General features: G+C 50.6%; 4 protein-coding genes across 4 annotated transcripts; 2 read left to right on the top strand and 2 right to left on the bottom strand.

The window, feature by feature from the left end:
- Positions 1-94: 94 nt before the first annotated feature.
- Aud_002497 (TspO/MBR family protein) lies at positions 95-724 on the bottom strand (the record flags this gene model as incomplete). The annotated part of the gene is made up of 2 exons (XM_043287465.1): positions 95-531; positions 622-724. The coding sequence occupies 2 exons, from the start codon at positions 722-724 to the stop codon at positions 95-97; spliced, it is 540 nt and encodes a 179-aa protein (XP_043143400.1).
- A 731-nt stretch (positions 725-1,455) lies between these two features.
- Aud_002496 (putative DUF341 family oxidoreductase) lies at positions 1,456-2,231 on the top strand (the record flags this gene model as incomplete). Its single annotated transcript, XM_043287464.1, has 2 exons — positions 1,456-1,503; positions 1,578-2,231. 2 exons carry the CDS (start codon positions 1,456-1,458, stop codon positions 2,229-2,231), a joined length of 702 nt encoding a protein of 233 aa, XP_043143399.1.
- Positions 2,232-2,525: 294 nt separating this feature from the next.
- Aud_002495 (putative polyketide synthase) lies at positions 2,526-10,649 on the top strand (the record flags this gene model as incomplete). The annotated part of the gene is made up of 9 exons (XM_043287463.1): positions 2,526-2,798; positions 2,849-2,935; positions 3,003-3,060; positions 3,111-3,450; positions 3,500-4,030; positions 4,138-4,697; positions 4,775-9,405; positions 9,452-9,772; positions 9,828-10,649. 9 exons carry the CDS (start codon positions 2,526-2,528, stop codon positions 10,647-10,649), a joined length of 7,623 nt encoding a protein of 2,540 aa, XP_043143398.1.
- A 234-nt stretch (positions 10,650-10,883) lies between these two features.
- Aud_002494 (putative ABC multidrug transporter) lies at positions 10,884-15,521 on the bottom strand (the record flags this gene model as incomplete). Its single annotated transcript, XM_043287462.1, has 4 exons — positions 10,884-11,399; positions 11,455-13,464; positions 13,541-15,417; positions 15,479-15,521. The coding sequence occupies 4 exons, from the start codon at positions 15,519-15,521 to the stop codon at positions 10,884-10,886; spliced, it is 4,446 nt and encodes a 1,481-aa protein (XP_043143397.1).
- Positions 15,522-15,682: the final 161 nt, after the last annotated feature.

Genomic DNA, 15,682 nt, shown 5'->3' with positions numbered 1-15,682 from the left:
TTCGTCCAACACTCGGCGGAATACTACGGATCGCATGTGAATGATTATTATTAGACTATTATGGCCATGGGGTACTGGACTCCGCACCATGCAATTACCGACCATCACGACTGTCAAAATCCCATCTGTTCAACCACCCAACGCTAACATTCAGGTACGTCGCAAAGCAGAGCCATCCCGCATATGGAAGCATCATCCAAAATGCAGTGCGATCGATATCCCACCACATTGCCATCAGTTTCCCGACCGTACCGCCCAGAGCTATGATATCCGCAAGGGCCCACCCAGGTTTCCATACACCGAAGAACAACGGCATCCAGAGGTAGTTGAGGACCAGCTGCGTCGTGTACAGCGTCTGGGACGAGGCTACTACCGTCGTGGGTGTGAGGAGGGTCGCGGAGGTTGTTGCGTGGTGGGCCGCGTAGCCCATCATCCCGTAGAGGACGGTCCACACTGGCCCGAAGACCCATGCGGGAGGGCGTAGGGGCGGTTGGCGGAGACGGCTGTAGAGGTCTTTTGTGCGGCCTAATTCTGTAGAGGTACGGAGTAAGTATCGGCCAGTTTGGCCTGCCATAAAGGACTAGTAATATCTTATCTATCGCCGATGAAGGGGCAGCATACTGTTGACCAGATATCCCACCAGGGATCCAACCCCAATAGGCGTCGCTACTGCTAGGACTGGCGAGGTGAAAAATTCTTGAGGGAGTGCGAATGACCACGGCATCGTGATTGAGGTTGAAAAATATTTTCCGAGTAGAGTGTTTATCCTTGTTCTTCGGAAATTTTACGAGTTTCTCTATCACGGAGTGTAGGGGGTCTTATGTACTCTGTTCAAGTCCTTCATCCGATCGATCGATATGCACCAACGTCATTGTTCGTAAACTCCACCTCGCTGAGAAGGGGCGCTACGAAACACAAATCCATTGAAGATGCGTGACAGATGTTTGTGGAATATGGAAAATAATCATCGAGCTCGAATATAAGAGAGAATAACATAGCCAGCAGAATATCTGGAACGCTTTCGCGTCGTCAAGCGCCAGTGACTGCAGTGAAATATATAACACCAAACAAAGACACAAAAAACCAACAAAAAGTCAAATCCCACCCAACCAAAGGAGCTTGCATGCCGACCAGAAAGATCAACGGTGACATGGAATACAGACTCGCAAAATATGGACACGTTTTATCAGTCGTACTAGCTTGGGGACGGTGACTTTTGAATGGGCAGCTGCATCTACGTCCAAGGTATCCTGGCATCCAGGGGACGAAAGAACCGAAGTGATTCAGGGCACTGTTTCGATGTCCGACAGAATGTTGTAGAAGGAAAGCTGAAGTTGTTATAAAGCATCGCAATGCTCTCCATCAAACCAAGCCAAGTCATGATCGAGTATAGGCGGCGAATTTAGTCCAGTTAAAAGACCAGCTAGAAAATATCCCATCTGACAGTCAGCCACTATGCCACTCAAATTGCTTTGCCTGCATGGTTGGGGCACGAACATCAAGGTATGTGACACGAGCACTCCATCCTCGTCCTGCTCGCTGACATTGTGACAGATCTTGCAATCTCAACTGAGTAGGTAGCACAGCCCTCAGCTCTGCTGCCACATACTGACGAGACAGGCGGGTTGATGACCGAACTCCAACGAGACAACACGGCGACATTTCATTTTGTCGAAGGCGACATTGACTCGGTGCCGGGTCCTGGCATCGCAGGATTCTATGACGGTCCCTACTACAGCTACTACAAGTTCCCCCGGTCGTTTTTTGACCCGGACGGCAGCGAGGACGAATCCTTGCACGAAGCATACAACCTCCTCTATGACATCATCGATGAGGACGGTCCCTTTGATGGTATTCTAGGCTTCTCGCACGGAGGAACCCTGGCTTCGGGCTTTCTCATCCATCATGCGAAGACGTATCCGCATGAACCACCTCTCTTTCGATGCGCTATATTCATCAATTCCCTACCACCGTTCCGTATGAGCCCTGGCGAGAACCCTGTAATCGACCCAGATCTTGACGGCTATATCAAGATACCGACTGTAAGCATCGCTGGGGCGAAGGATCCGTTGTTCAAGTATTCGCTTGCATTGCACAGGTTGTGTGATCCGTCAAAGTCCACGTGGATAGTGCATAGCAAGGCCCACGATATTCCCAACGATAAGAAAAATGTCGCTTTGATGGCTGCTGGTATCCGCAAGTTGGCCATTGAAGCTTTGGCGATATGGTGACAATACCACGGCTTTTCTCTCTGTCCTACCTTGCACAGAATAGAATATTCCGCATGTCTATCCTGCATTCCTCGGTTTCAATGCCGGTTTCTCTCAGTGTACTGGTACGGAGCATTCTTTGGATGATGTCGTTAGATCGCGAATTACAGGTCTGAAAATCGGATAATAACCACGCGACGTATATGTTTCTGCTCCTTCCGCAACTTAGTGATTATCTTGAACCCTTGCCGAATCTCTGTCACATGAGAGTACGTCAACATTGTCATATGGATGGGCCATTCGTAGTCTTCCACCATGGCTGTCAACTCCTTCGAAGGGACTGGAGTACCCGTCCAGCTCCCTTCTCCCTCTAATGTCCACTTAGAAGATGAAGCTTCAAACTCGTTGGATGACACATCAATGCCCATTGCCATTATTGGCATGGGCTTCCGAGGGCCCGGAGATGCCAGCAACGTCGAAAGGCTATGGAAGATGATTCTCGAAGGTCGGGAAGCATGGAATCAGATACCCGAGTCGAGATGGAACAATCATGCGTTTTACCACCCAGATCATGCGAGGCACGGCACTGTAAGTCATGATAAACGCACAAAAGACATTTGTGATAACAGTATCTGCAGATCAATGTCCAAGGCGGCCACTTTCTGTCAGAAGACGTATCCCTTTTCGATGCGCCCTTTTTCAACATGACGAGTGACGAGGCAGCGGTTTGTAGCCTTTCAACAAAGTGTCTGTGCAATTGGGTCCTATCAAGCTTATCATATCACTTCTCAGGCGATGGATCCCCAGCAGCGATTATTGCTCGAAGTGACCTATGAAGGACTAGAGAATGGTCTGTTTGCCACAGCATAAAGGTTATCGGATAGCACTCACACCTGCCAGCCGGTATACCTCTTCCCGAAATCATGGGAAGCGACACATCATGTTTCGTTGGTTCTTTCAATGCGGATTACACAGATCTCCTCCTGCGCGACCCCGATGCTATCCCCATGTACCAGTGCACCAATGCCGGCCAGTCGCGTGCCATGATGGCCAACCGAGTGTCATACTTCTTCGACCTAAAGGGCCCCAGCGTCACAGTTGATACCGCTTGCTCGGGAAGTCTAGTCGCCCTTCATTTGGCTTGTCAGACGTTGCGCACCGGCGACGCTGTGATGGCAATTGCGGCCGGAGTAAACGTGATTCTCAGCCACGAATTCATGTCCACCATGACCATGATGAAGTAGGTTTGCATGAAGCATTTGAATGGCATCAAATTAAACAGTATCCAGGTTCCTGTCACCGGATGGACGATGCTATACCTTTGACGAGAATGCCAACGGATATGCTCGTGGCGAAGGGATCGGGTGTTTGATCTTGAAGCCGCTCAAAGATGCCATCAGAAATAAAGACCCTATCCGGGCTGTCATCAGGGGTTCTGGGTCGAATCAAGATGGCAGAACTCCAGGCATCACTCTCCCGAGTGGAGCGTCACAGGAGGCTTTGATTCGCCATGTTTACAGCATGGCAGGTCTTCATCCACATGATACAGAATTTGTTGAAACACACGGCACAGGAACTCAAGCAGGAGATCCAATTGAGACACGAGCGCTCGCGAGTGTGTTCTGCGCTGAAAGAAAGTCAGACAGGCCACTGCGCATCGGGTCCATCAAAACAAACGTGGGGCATCTGGAGGGAACAAGCGGAGTCGCGGGCGTGATCAAGGCAGTGTTGATGCTCGAGAACCACACTTTTCTCCCCAACCGCAACTTCACTTCCCTCAACCCACGCATCCTGCTAGACGAGTGGAAGCTTAAGGCATGGTCTCTTATATTGTGTCCCCTGAGTGAATAGCATGATAATGATTTCAGGTTCAACTCGATCCGGAGCCATGGGAAAGCACAGGGCCACATCGCGTGTCGGTAAACAGCTTCGGATACGGGGGAAGCAACGCACATGTTATCCTGGAAGATACGCACGGATACCTACAATCGCACGGTTTACAAACGCTTGTTGGTAAAACTTGTACGCCTTTCCTGAGGAATGCTCTTGGGCCATCGCAAACTCCCAACGGCCGGCACAACGAATCTCCCATACGGGCGCGTCTCTTTATGCTGTCCGGTTTTGACCATCATTCCGTTGCAAAGCAGATAGAGAATATCAGAGGCTATGTCCTCGAAAGGCAATCGATAGTTGATGATCCGTTCATGAGCAGTTTGGCGTTCACGTTGAATCAACGGCGTACTGCCCTGATGTGTCGAGCAGCGGTTACTGGCGACTCAGCTGCCAGCGTGATCAAAGCTTTGGAAAGCGGTATCAAGATTAGAAACGTCACGAGAAAGCCAGCAGTTGGTTTTGTTTTCACTGGCCAAGGAGCGCAATGGTGTGGGATGGGACGGGAACTGGTGGGAGCATATCCCGTTTTCCGCCAGTCAATGGAACGAATTGATGCATACTTGATCCGATTTGGAGCTCCTTTTTCCGCCCTAGGTAAGGGCACAGTCCGAGCCATTGACTCATGGTTCATCCCGAGTAACAAAGAATCTCTGCTAATTGTGCTGCAACAGGTGAAATTCTTGAGAATCAAGACGCGTCACGGCTCAACCATCCTCTTCACAGTCAAACAATCTGCACAGCACTTCAAATTGCACTTGTCGACCTTTTAAGTGCATGGAAAATACAACCAGACTCGGTTACTGGCCATTCCAGTGGCGAGATAGCAGCAGCGTACGCCATCGGAGCGTTAAGCATGGAGGACGCTATATCCGTTGCATATTATAGGGGTGTTGCAGCGAGCAAGCTATCGCACAACAAAACAGTGAAAGGAGGGATGCTCGCTGCCGGGGTGTCGCAAGCCCAAATACAACCGTTGCTGGACACGTTGAAATCTGGGAAAGCCGTCGTGGCATGCATTAACAGTCCGTCCAGCGTTACTGTCTCGGGAGACATTAAGGCTATTGAAGAGCTTGAGAAGGTAATAAAGGAGAAACAATTCTTCTGCCGACGTCTGGCAGTTGATGTTGCATATCATTCCCACCACATGGAAATAGTTGGTGAAGAATATCTGGACCTGATATCGAATATTCGACCACGGATTGGAAGCAAATCCGGAAAGCATCCCGTCTCCTTTTTCTCTTCGGTGATAGGAGCTGAGATCAAAGCATCTGATCTTGGCCCTCAATATTGGACTAGAAATCTTCTCGGCCAGGTCAAATTCGTTGAATCCGTCAGGGCGCTTTGCTTTGAAACTAGTACTCAGAAATCGATGTTTGCGGGCTCTAATAACAGGCGCACCAGGCGACCGAACGGTACGCGCAAGGCCAACGTGGATGTCTTGCTGGAAGTTGGCCCTCACGCAGCATTAGCGGGCCCGATCCGTCAAATCCTGAAAGACGACGATAAGCTGGAGGCGGCCGGGATCCAGTATGCGAGCGTTTTGACTCGTAAAGTCGATTCTGTCACGACGGCATTGGAGGTTGCTGGGACCCTTGCCTGCCTTGGTTCTCACGTCAGCTTTTCAGCGATGAACGACCCGTTAAACGAGTCACCAGATAACCATGTCCTGATTGATCTTCCTCCTTATGCATGGAACCACAGCAGATCATACTGGGCCGAGTCGCGCATCAGCACAACATACAGAAAGCGCAAGCATCCGCGGACAGATCTCCTAGGTGCTCTCGACAGAATGTCGTGTCCGTTCGAACCTCGTTGGAGAAACTTTTTACGCGTATCCGAAATCCCATGGCTTAAAGACCATAAAATACAGTCGAACATAGTTTATCCTGCAGCGGGATACATTGCAATGGCTATAGAAGCTGCATCTCAACACTTGCCGGAGCAGGAGGCAAACAAGCACATGTCAGCGTTTATTCTCCGTGATGTTGAAATAAAAGCCGCTTTGGTCATCCAGGAGCACTCTGCAGCTGAAGTCATGACCTCACTACGAGTGAGTCAAGGGGGCACGGAACACTCCGAGCATCTTTACGAATTCAACATCTATTCTGTGACAGGTGAAAATCGATGGACCGAGAATTGTCGTGGCCTAGTTGGTGTCCATGATATGTCCCTAGACACCGAGGATGAGTCTTGTTCCCAGACGCCAGAAAAAACTTCCGACCTCAGCGTCATAGACATCTCAACGTTCTACCAAAAGCTAGCCAGCAATGGCCTCGAATATGGCCCTTGCTTTGCGAATCTGACGCACGCTAATGTTGCTGACAACTTGTGCTTTGCTGAAGTTACTATCCCTGACACAGCAGCTGTCATGCCAATGAATTTCCAGTACCCATACTTGATCCACCCCTGCACCCTTGACAGCATATTTCATTCAATGTTTGTTCAGACAAACTTGGGAGATGATCCCGCTATTCCGGTTCATATAGACCAGCTTTGTGTAGCTCGGAGTACAGACCATTCACCGGGTACTAAAATGCAAATTGAGACGAACATTGACAAGCGGACGAGAAAGGGTACTGTAGCCTCAGTTGCAGTTATGGATAGCCATGATACTATTGTTATGTTGATTGAAGGATTGCGATGCAAGAACCTCGAGAACAGCGCCCCCAAGAATACAGTCAAACTGACCGATCGCCTTGGGTATATGCTTACTTGGAAAACAGATCCCGACCTACTTTCAAGACAAGACTTGAGTTCTATTCTTAATGAGAACAATCACGATGGCGAAGAATCGGCAAAGAGAGTTTTGTTGGAAAGTTGTGCGTCCTACTACATTCGGAATGCCATCCAAGGTCTTGAATCCGTGGACAAGGTAGAATTGCATCCGGACAGAAGGCAACAGCTTGAATACTTTGTTGATTTGATGCAAGAAAGTCGCTTGGTCCCGTCGCCAGACATGAATAGCGCCGATGTCCATGCAGTAAGTGCTTCCGGACCGGAAGGAAGAATCCTTGCTGCAATGGGCGAGCAACTCAGTACAGTCTTGAAAGATCCATCCTCGACCATTGATATGGATCCGGTATGGGAGCACTACTGGGACGCTATCCGCTCAACCCCGGTGTACGGGAAGCTGGCTAGCTATCTCGAGCTAGTCGGCTATAAAAACCCAATGATCTCGATACTTGAGGTCGAGGGTACATTTGGACAATCTTCACAAGGTCATCTTGAACGGCTCTTGAACAATAACGGGCAGGGTCCCATATGCAGTGAATACACAATCACTCATCAAGTCGCATCAATCCCTGAGCACTTCGCCCCATTGCTTTCCAAGTGGAACCAAAGGCTGAAAGCGAAGAAATTGGATCTGAATCAGAGTCCAGAGACACAAGACTTTCCCAAATCTCAATACGACGTCATCATTGTGCCACTGGGGCTTTGTACGGTCCCAACGAAGTTGCAAGCTCTCAGGAACATACACAAGCTGCTGAAGGAGAGAGGACATTTAATTATCGTGGACCCCATCGCTGGACATAATGATCTAGTCAACTCTGTTATCTTTGCGAATTCTCCAGGATGCTGGTCTGAAGGTCGCTTTGGTTTTACCTTCGGAGAATGGAATGTCGCGCTCTCAGCGGCTGGATTTTCCGAAGCAGAAGATTCAAGCACTTCACGAGAAGGGCCCTTCATGATCATCACTCGTCCATCGCAGGAGCATTCAATTCCCAAACGAAGTATTCTAATCATATCCGAAGATGATAATGGCATAGACATGTCCGCTCTGCAAGACTGCCTCAGCCCCGTGTCGTCTGATATCGAAATCGCAGATTTCACACATGCCAAGCCAGAAGGAAGAGTTTGCATTGTTCTCAGTGGCCTTAGGCGGCCACTGATGGCAGACCCTACTCCAGAGGAACTGGAAGTATTGAAGCGAATCTTCTTGAAGGCATCGGGCGTCTTGTGGGTGACCAGAGGAGCGGCAATTTCCCCCCTGACGCCGGACGGTGCTCTGGCAATTGGGTTTGTACGAAGTTCGCGCTCTGAATCCGGAATTGAAAGAATCGTCACGTTGGACCTGGACGGGCAGAACCCGCTCTCAAGTTATTGCGCTGTCGAGGTTATATGTACAGTGGTGCGCGAGCGAATTCTGGCCGAGGGAGACGGTCAAAGCGACACAGAGTATGCTGAGCGAAACGGCGTGCTTCTCATTCCCCGAGTTGTCGAAAACAAGGCCTTCAACAGTTCTCTTGCGTTATCGCGTGAGACACAGACAACGAGCCTTGAAAAGTTCCGCCAGGATGGTAGACTCCTCAAAGCGACATTTCCTGGTGCCTCTCAGGCAGATGAGGTGCTCTTCGTGAACGATTCCAGGATGAATGACTTACCCGCGGACCATATCCGAGTTCAAACCTATGCAGTATGCATAGATAAACAAGCCGTAAATGCTCTGGAAGAGCAGGACATGTCGCAAGAACCAGCGATGAGCTTCGGAGCCAGCGGGATTGTTCACAGTGTCGGAGAAGCTGTCCATGGTTTCGCCCCGGGTGAACGAGTGGCTTGCCTTGCGCAAGGAGCAGTAGCCAATTACCAGCAAGAAAAGGTGTTCGCATTCCAAAAGTTACCGTCGGATTTATCTTTTGAAGCAGCAGCGGCCTTGCCTGTGGCTTATTGCACAGCATTATATGCTCTTCAGAACCTTGGGCGGGTTGTCTCCGCTGACAGGGTTCTAGTATACGGAGCCACAGGAACAGTTGGCCAAGCTCTAGCAGAACTATGCCTTCATACTGGAGTAGATGTGCTCTTTGTCGTGCGAGCTGAGAAAGAAAAGCATTCTCTTAGCTGTACAGTTGCTGTGCCTGATGACCGGATTATCGTCGATGAGAACGGAGCTCATGTCAGAAAGCTTCTGAGGATGAAGCAGCATCGGCTTTTTGATATGGTAATCAATTTCGAATGTTCGGACAACGAGATGCTACAGACGCTATGCAGGCTGGTCGGTACAGGCGGCAAATTCATACACCTTTACCACGAAAATCGCTGGAGTCAGCGCAAATGGGCAATTCCACAGCTGGATAATGACATCTCCTTCGCAACACTGGACATCAATAAGGTCTTGAGAGACAAGCCAACGTTGCTGTATAGAACATGGGGCGATGTAAAGCGCATGTTCCGAGCAGGACACATCCGTGGCTCCAATGCCTTGACAAATTATAGTATTTCAGACATGCTGGGCGCATTGAACGCATTGGAATCGGAAGATATGGATTCCGTAGTACTCTCGGCTCAACCAGAGGACGTTGTGAAGGTAACATCGGAGAAAGAATCTCCGGATCCTTGCTAACAAAACGCAGGTCATCACTCCGAAGCCACAAGCTGCCCTACTCCATCCAGATGCATCTTATATACTCGTTGGCGGTTTAGGAGGCATTGGACGAGCCACGGCTCTCTGGATGGCCGATAACGGGGCTCGAACGTTGATCTTCGTCAATAGAAGCGGACTGTCGAACGAGGCAGCGCAGGAAACAGCACGAGACCTGAAGAAAAAGGGAGTCCGCGTGGTTGTACACGCCTGCGATATATCTGATAGACCACAAGTCGAGAAGATGGTGAGCGATCTTGCGCGGGATGCGCCTCCAATTCGAGGAGTCATTCAGGCTGCCATGGTCCTCCGGGTACGTCTAATCAATCAACGTAGACCATACCCTCCGGAAGCTGACGCGGTGACAGGATATCCATATCGAAAAATTGACCATCCAGGATTACCTGTCCGTGCTGCACCCGAAATACGCAGGAACCTGGAATCTGCACCGCTATCTCCCAGACAACCTCGACTTCTTCGTCATGCTCTCTTCCATTAGCGGAATCATCGGAAACGCCACCCAGGCCGCCTACGCCGCCGGCTCAACCTTCCTGGACGCATTCGCGGCATACCGCAACTCCCTCGGTCTTCCAGCCGTCTCACTAGACCTCGGCGTGATAACCGACGTAGGGTACCTGGCCGGTAACCGCGATCTAGCGGCCAAGATGGCCCAGCAAGGTTTCCACGGCACAGACACAGCGACGCTGATGTCTCTGATTGCTGCCTCAATCAGAGCGCCGTTCGGTGAAGGCGGGACCTCACAGATCATTACGGGATTGGGCGAGTGGAAAGAAGGGCAGTCGCTCAGCAACTTTGACGCTCCCCTCTTTGCACACTTCCGCCGACAGTTTCAGCAGAAGCGGGGAGAAGACCAGTCTGATGAGTTTATTGGCAAGTTACGCGAGAAGCTCCGAGACAACAAAAACCTCGAAGAGGCTTCCGGGGTTATCTACGGTGCCCTGAGCGGGAAGATTGCGGCGCATCTGTCTGTTCCGATCGAGAGCATCGATGCCTCGCGTCCCATTACGGAGTACGGGATCGACTCGCACATGGCGGTGGAGTTGCGAAACTGGATCTCGAAGACGATGGAGAGTACGGTGCCGATTTTGGATATTCTGGCTAGTAGTACATTGTTGGATCTGGCGGGCAAGATTGCATCCAAGTCTAGATTGGTTCATGTGGAAGAATAGGGATAGTTGGGATTTCCTTTCTAAGCAACAAAATTACTAAATCTAAGCAAGTCTATTATTGTGGATCTTGGTATAAAACAAGAGATCTCAGGAACCGGTAGCACAAGATACGAGTAAAAAGTGAGATAGAGAGGGAAGTAGGCGCTTGACTGACGACACCGAGACCGTCAAGTCCAAAGCTCAGATTCCTGGTTCTCTCCGAGAGAAACAATAGTGAGGCAACCCAAAGAACAATCACTCCGCCTTCTTGGAAGCCTTGGTCCGCAGCTTCATCAGTGCGTACACCAGGGCGTACGAACTGAGCACGAAAATGCAAACAATGGCAGAATCCCGCCAGCCGTAGTAGTAATCCTTCAAGTTGATATTGTACAGGTAGTCGCTTCCATACCGATACTGGCAAACGCGACAGCCAGACGTCGCCTCGGGATTGACGAGATTCGCACGGGAACCGAAGCCCTGCAAATACGTCGACAGGTAGTCCGCACAAGTCGTGCCATTCGGCGTGTCGAAGACGGCGAACTCGCCGTCCTTGCATTTGACGTCTGTGTCGAACACGGCGAAGACCAGCATGCTGCCCATGAGGTAGTTGAAGGGGTTGAGCCAGTAGATCCAGTACCGCCAGAAAGCCTGAATTTGGGCGTATGGGACGAGCACACCGCAGAAGGAGACCAGGGTACCGAGGATGAGGGGGTTAGTTAGGGCGGCGAAGGTCGCGTTGGGTGCGTAGGCGGCGATAAATTGTCCGATTCCCTGGTAGCATGTTAGATAGTGAACCAAGATGACTGCAGGAGGAGGATAAACAAACCGTGTAGAGGAATTCGTAGCAGAGCATGACGAAGAACATCGCGCCGGCCTTGTTGGAGTCTGTGGGGAATCCGACGGTGTAGTACCAGCAGACAAAGTACAGAACAGCGCATATGCAGAGGTAAGGGAATTCAGAGACGATCAGGGCAGTGACGAAAGCTTTCCACGAGTACATCTTGGACTTCTTCTCTCTTGCATCGTAGATGTCGCGGCGTTCAATGAATAGAGGCTGAAGCTGGTTGATGACACCGGGGGCGACGAAGATGAAGTTGAAAATGGTGAAGAGTTTAAGTTGCATATCCGCGACACCGTCACCGATCATCCAGAAGGAGAAGCCGTTAAATAAGGCTGATCCGATGTGCAGTGCGATCTTGTTCATGATGTAGTCGCAATTTCTGTACAGCGAGGTTGACATTCTCTGTGTGACGATCTTTGTTTGTTGCCAAAGCGGCATGGCAAATTCATAGCCATCGTCGACAGTACCGGGAGGCTTGGAGGCTGCTTCGCTGATAATACTGTCTAGTTCCCGAGCCGCACTGGTGTGCTCTGGGGACTCGAGCCACACCTGGTTCCAATCGCGTCCCTGGGACAAATGACCGGAGACGACGTCGATCATATGCTCAGCAGGATTAACATTGGCAGGGCATGGAACACCATATCGAGCGAAATAGTCCTTGACTGTTTGAGCGTTGTCGCCGATGTCACCAAAGTAGACCATCTTGCCGCCTTTGGCCAAAAGCAACAGGGTATCGAATTCAGCGAACAACTGAGCCGAGGGTTGATGAATGGTCACAAGAACCGCCTGGCCGACATCGGCGAGCTTCCGTAAGAAGCGGACGGTGTTGTATGCAGATTGGCCGTCGAGACCAGAGGTAGGTTCATCCAGGAAGATCAGAATGCTAGGCTTCGAGACAAGCTCTACACCAATAGTGACTCGCTTGCGCTGCTCGACGCTCAATCCTGCGCCCACTCGACCAATAAGAGTATGCTCAAGATCGTGCAATTCAAGGAGATCGATGATGACGTCCACATATTTCAGCTTCTCCTCTCTTGGAATATGGCGTGGTTGACGAAGCAAGGCGGAGAACTCCAGAGCCTCCCGAACAGTAGCGAATGGTTCGTGCACATCGAGTTGCTCACAGTAACCGGCGGATCTTTGGAAAGAAACAGGCAACGGACGCCCGTCAACCATGATCGACCCTCGAATGGTACCGTCGGTTTTACGCTGAGCCAAGACATCCAAAAGAGTGGTTTTGCCGGCGCCAGAGGATCCCATCAAAGCGCCCAGCATGCCGGGCTTGACCCAACCGTAAACGTTGTCCAGCAAAACACGATCACCCGACGGGGTCTTGACCGTATAAGTAAGATCCTTCCATGTAAAGACCGAAGTGTTCCGAACCAGATGCTGATCGACTCCGCCCTGGTCTTCAGTGTCGGCGCTGGTGCCTTTGCCAGCAGCCTTCTCATCGACCTGTGCTTCTTCGTCCTTGCGAGTCACAGCGTGGTGTTTCGCCACCGTTTCACGGGGGATCAGTAGCGTGTTGCCAGCCTCAGCGGCAGACTTCCAGCGTGATGTGGCGAAGATGGTCGCAGCGACGAAAAGTGCCCACCAGGCCCAGAGAATACCAAAGTTCCTCCAGACATGCGAGTAGGAGTATGTTAGGGAAGACAAGTATTGGTCGCCAGTCACATAGTTCATTCCCTGAACTGCACCACTTACACCGGCGCAAGACTGGAACGCAGAATCCTCATAGCCAGGTCCGAACGGTACCAGGTTATTGCCGACGCAGGGAATGATCTTGTCGTGGAACTCGATGGAGAGCAACGCATCAAAGGCATATGCCATCGGATTAATCCAATATATCCAGATGAACCATGGATGCATCGCATGGTAGGGTTCCAAATAGCCGCAGTACATAATTAAAGCGCTGATCAAGAAACCAGACACTTTCGACGCTCCGTCAAAGGTAGAGAAAAGCGCTCCGATGGCACGGAACAATGCGGTCATGACCTATACAGCGTCTATCAGCACATGGTGTATCTCATATGAACTCGATGTTAGATGAAAGCAATCAAGCGCGACTTACCATAGTAGCCACAAAGATGATAACCCAGTAAGAGAAAAAAGCTGCAGCTGAGGTGGTAAGGCCAACCATGAAGTAGACGACGATCGCAAATATACTGATCTGGAACAGAAGAACCGGGATATCGGCAGCAATCTGGGCAATACAGAACGCGGCTGGATGAAAGAAAGCGAAATACTTGTGCTTAATCAGGACTGGTCGACCGCTGAAGGAATCCGTAACCTCCGACATGGCGAGGAGGCTGTTGTATAGCAACGAGAAGAACAGAGCACCTGACTTGATGAACAAGCCACCAGAGTTGTCTGGGGCATTATAAAAGAGAGAACCGGCGACGAGTGCTTGAATCAGAGTAGAAATTTGCTTGATGGCAAACGTTGCCTTATCAGTCCAAATGATCTGGTACTGACGGACAATGCATGCTTTGACCTGTTGCACAAAGTCGACTGTGAAGGGGCTGTTCTTCGACAGCCGCTTAGCTTTCTCATCAGCAACTCCAAGCTTGAATTCTTCCGTCCTCTCCCGGGTCGAGTCAGTATCAGGGTAGTCATATTCAAGTGCCATCTGGGCTCGGATCGGCGACTTCTCATAAGCGGCCAGAAGCTCATCCGCATTGCGTGGGAAGCGATTCTCATATCCAGGGCGGATTTTGCGCTCGGTCGGCACGGTAACACCGGTCAGGAAGTCTGCCACGTTCGATCCTTCACGGCAAACAAAGCCTAGCTCCTCCATGAAAGGCCGTGCCTGGGACATTGGACCATAGTAGATTTGCTTGCCTTCATCAAGAACCAGAACTTTATCGAAAAGATCATAGATGCCATTTCCTGCTTGATAAAGGGTCACAATTGATGACAATCCAAACACGTCAGTCATCGCACGGACAGCTTTCGCCCACCCAAGAGCAGTACTAGCGTCCAGTCCCCGAGTACTGTTATCCCAGCAGAAGACGGAGCCACGAGTGGCAAGGCATTCGATGATAGACACACGTTTCCGCTCACCACCACTGACGCCTCTCACGTACTCATTGCCAACTTTTGTATCCGAAGTATGAGAGATGCCCATGGAGTTGAGCAAAAATTCCCTGGTTTCCTGCTGAAAAGCTTCCTGTGAAGTGACGCCCTCGGGAAGGTTGAAGGGAACTTTTAATCGGGTTGCAAAATCCATGGTCTGTCCAACAGTCAAGGTAGGAAAGAACAGTTCCTCCTCGGTGTTCATAACAATTTGACCGCGGTATTTGGAGGCCTCCTCGGGAGTAAGCGATCCGAAGCGAACATCTCCCTGAATCGACTTGTAGCCGAGTCGGTGGTTGGAAAGCATCCTGAGCAGAGTTGTACAGCCGGAGCCAGGACGACCGAGAACAAGAAGCATCTCTCCCGGTTTGACGCAGCCATGGCTTTCGTGAAGAATGGTCCGCAAAGGGGCCTTGTTACGAGACTCCCGAATGTGCTGAGGAATGTTGAATTGGGACAAAACGTTCTCATTGATGGCGGCATCTGCGCCGACGACTTCCACACTCAGATTCTTCCAGGTCACGCCAAGTTCGCGACGTCTGAGGCCCGACGCTAGATTCCGGTCACGTTGTTTCTTGATATCCGGCATCAAACTCCAGTCCTCGGCGTGAGAGGTGTCTTGAGGACGAGGAGTAGGCGACTGATCGGTTTCATCAAGAACGGTGTTCGTGCTGTCTGTGTCATCTCGCCTGTCAAATAGCACTGTCGGCTCAATAAACGGTGGGTGGCCGTGGTCCTCCATGGCTGAGCAGGCACCAAGTTCAGCGGCCAGAAGGGCAAAAATACTCCAACTCGAGCTTGGAGAGAGGTCGAGAGAAGCGCAGGAGCCATTGAAGGTATATATTAGCTTGCCATTTTGCAGAATGATTCTGCCTGGTGGGTCAGCGGTCGAAACAGACCCGGGCCCCGTCTCACAGCTTCATAAAAAAATTACAAGACTCAAGGCTGTGTTCGCCAATCATCATGGTTGCTGCCATTGTGATCGATAATCAATGGTAAGCTTGTTGTTACAGGAGGGGCCTTCTCCCCTGGGTGGCCCCGTCGCCATAATGCCGAATCCGAGCCGAAATTCCGAATAAGATCTCAATGGATGAAAAATCAAGGATGATCCTGATAATATTGACCGATTCTGCAAAGG

The sequence above is a fragment of the Aspergillus udagawae genome, assembly GCF_001078395.1.
Source record: "Aspergillus udagawae IFM 46973 DNA, scaffold_2, whole genome shotgun sequence".
Classification (NCBI taxonomy): domain Eukaryota; kingdom Fungi; phylum Ascomycota; class Eurotiomycetes; order Eurotiales; family Aspergillaceae; genus Aspergillus; species Aspergillus udagawae.
This window is presented reverse-complemented; position numbering and strand designations above follow the sequence as displayed.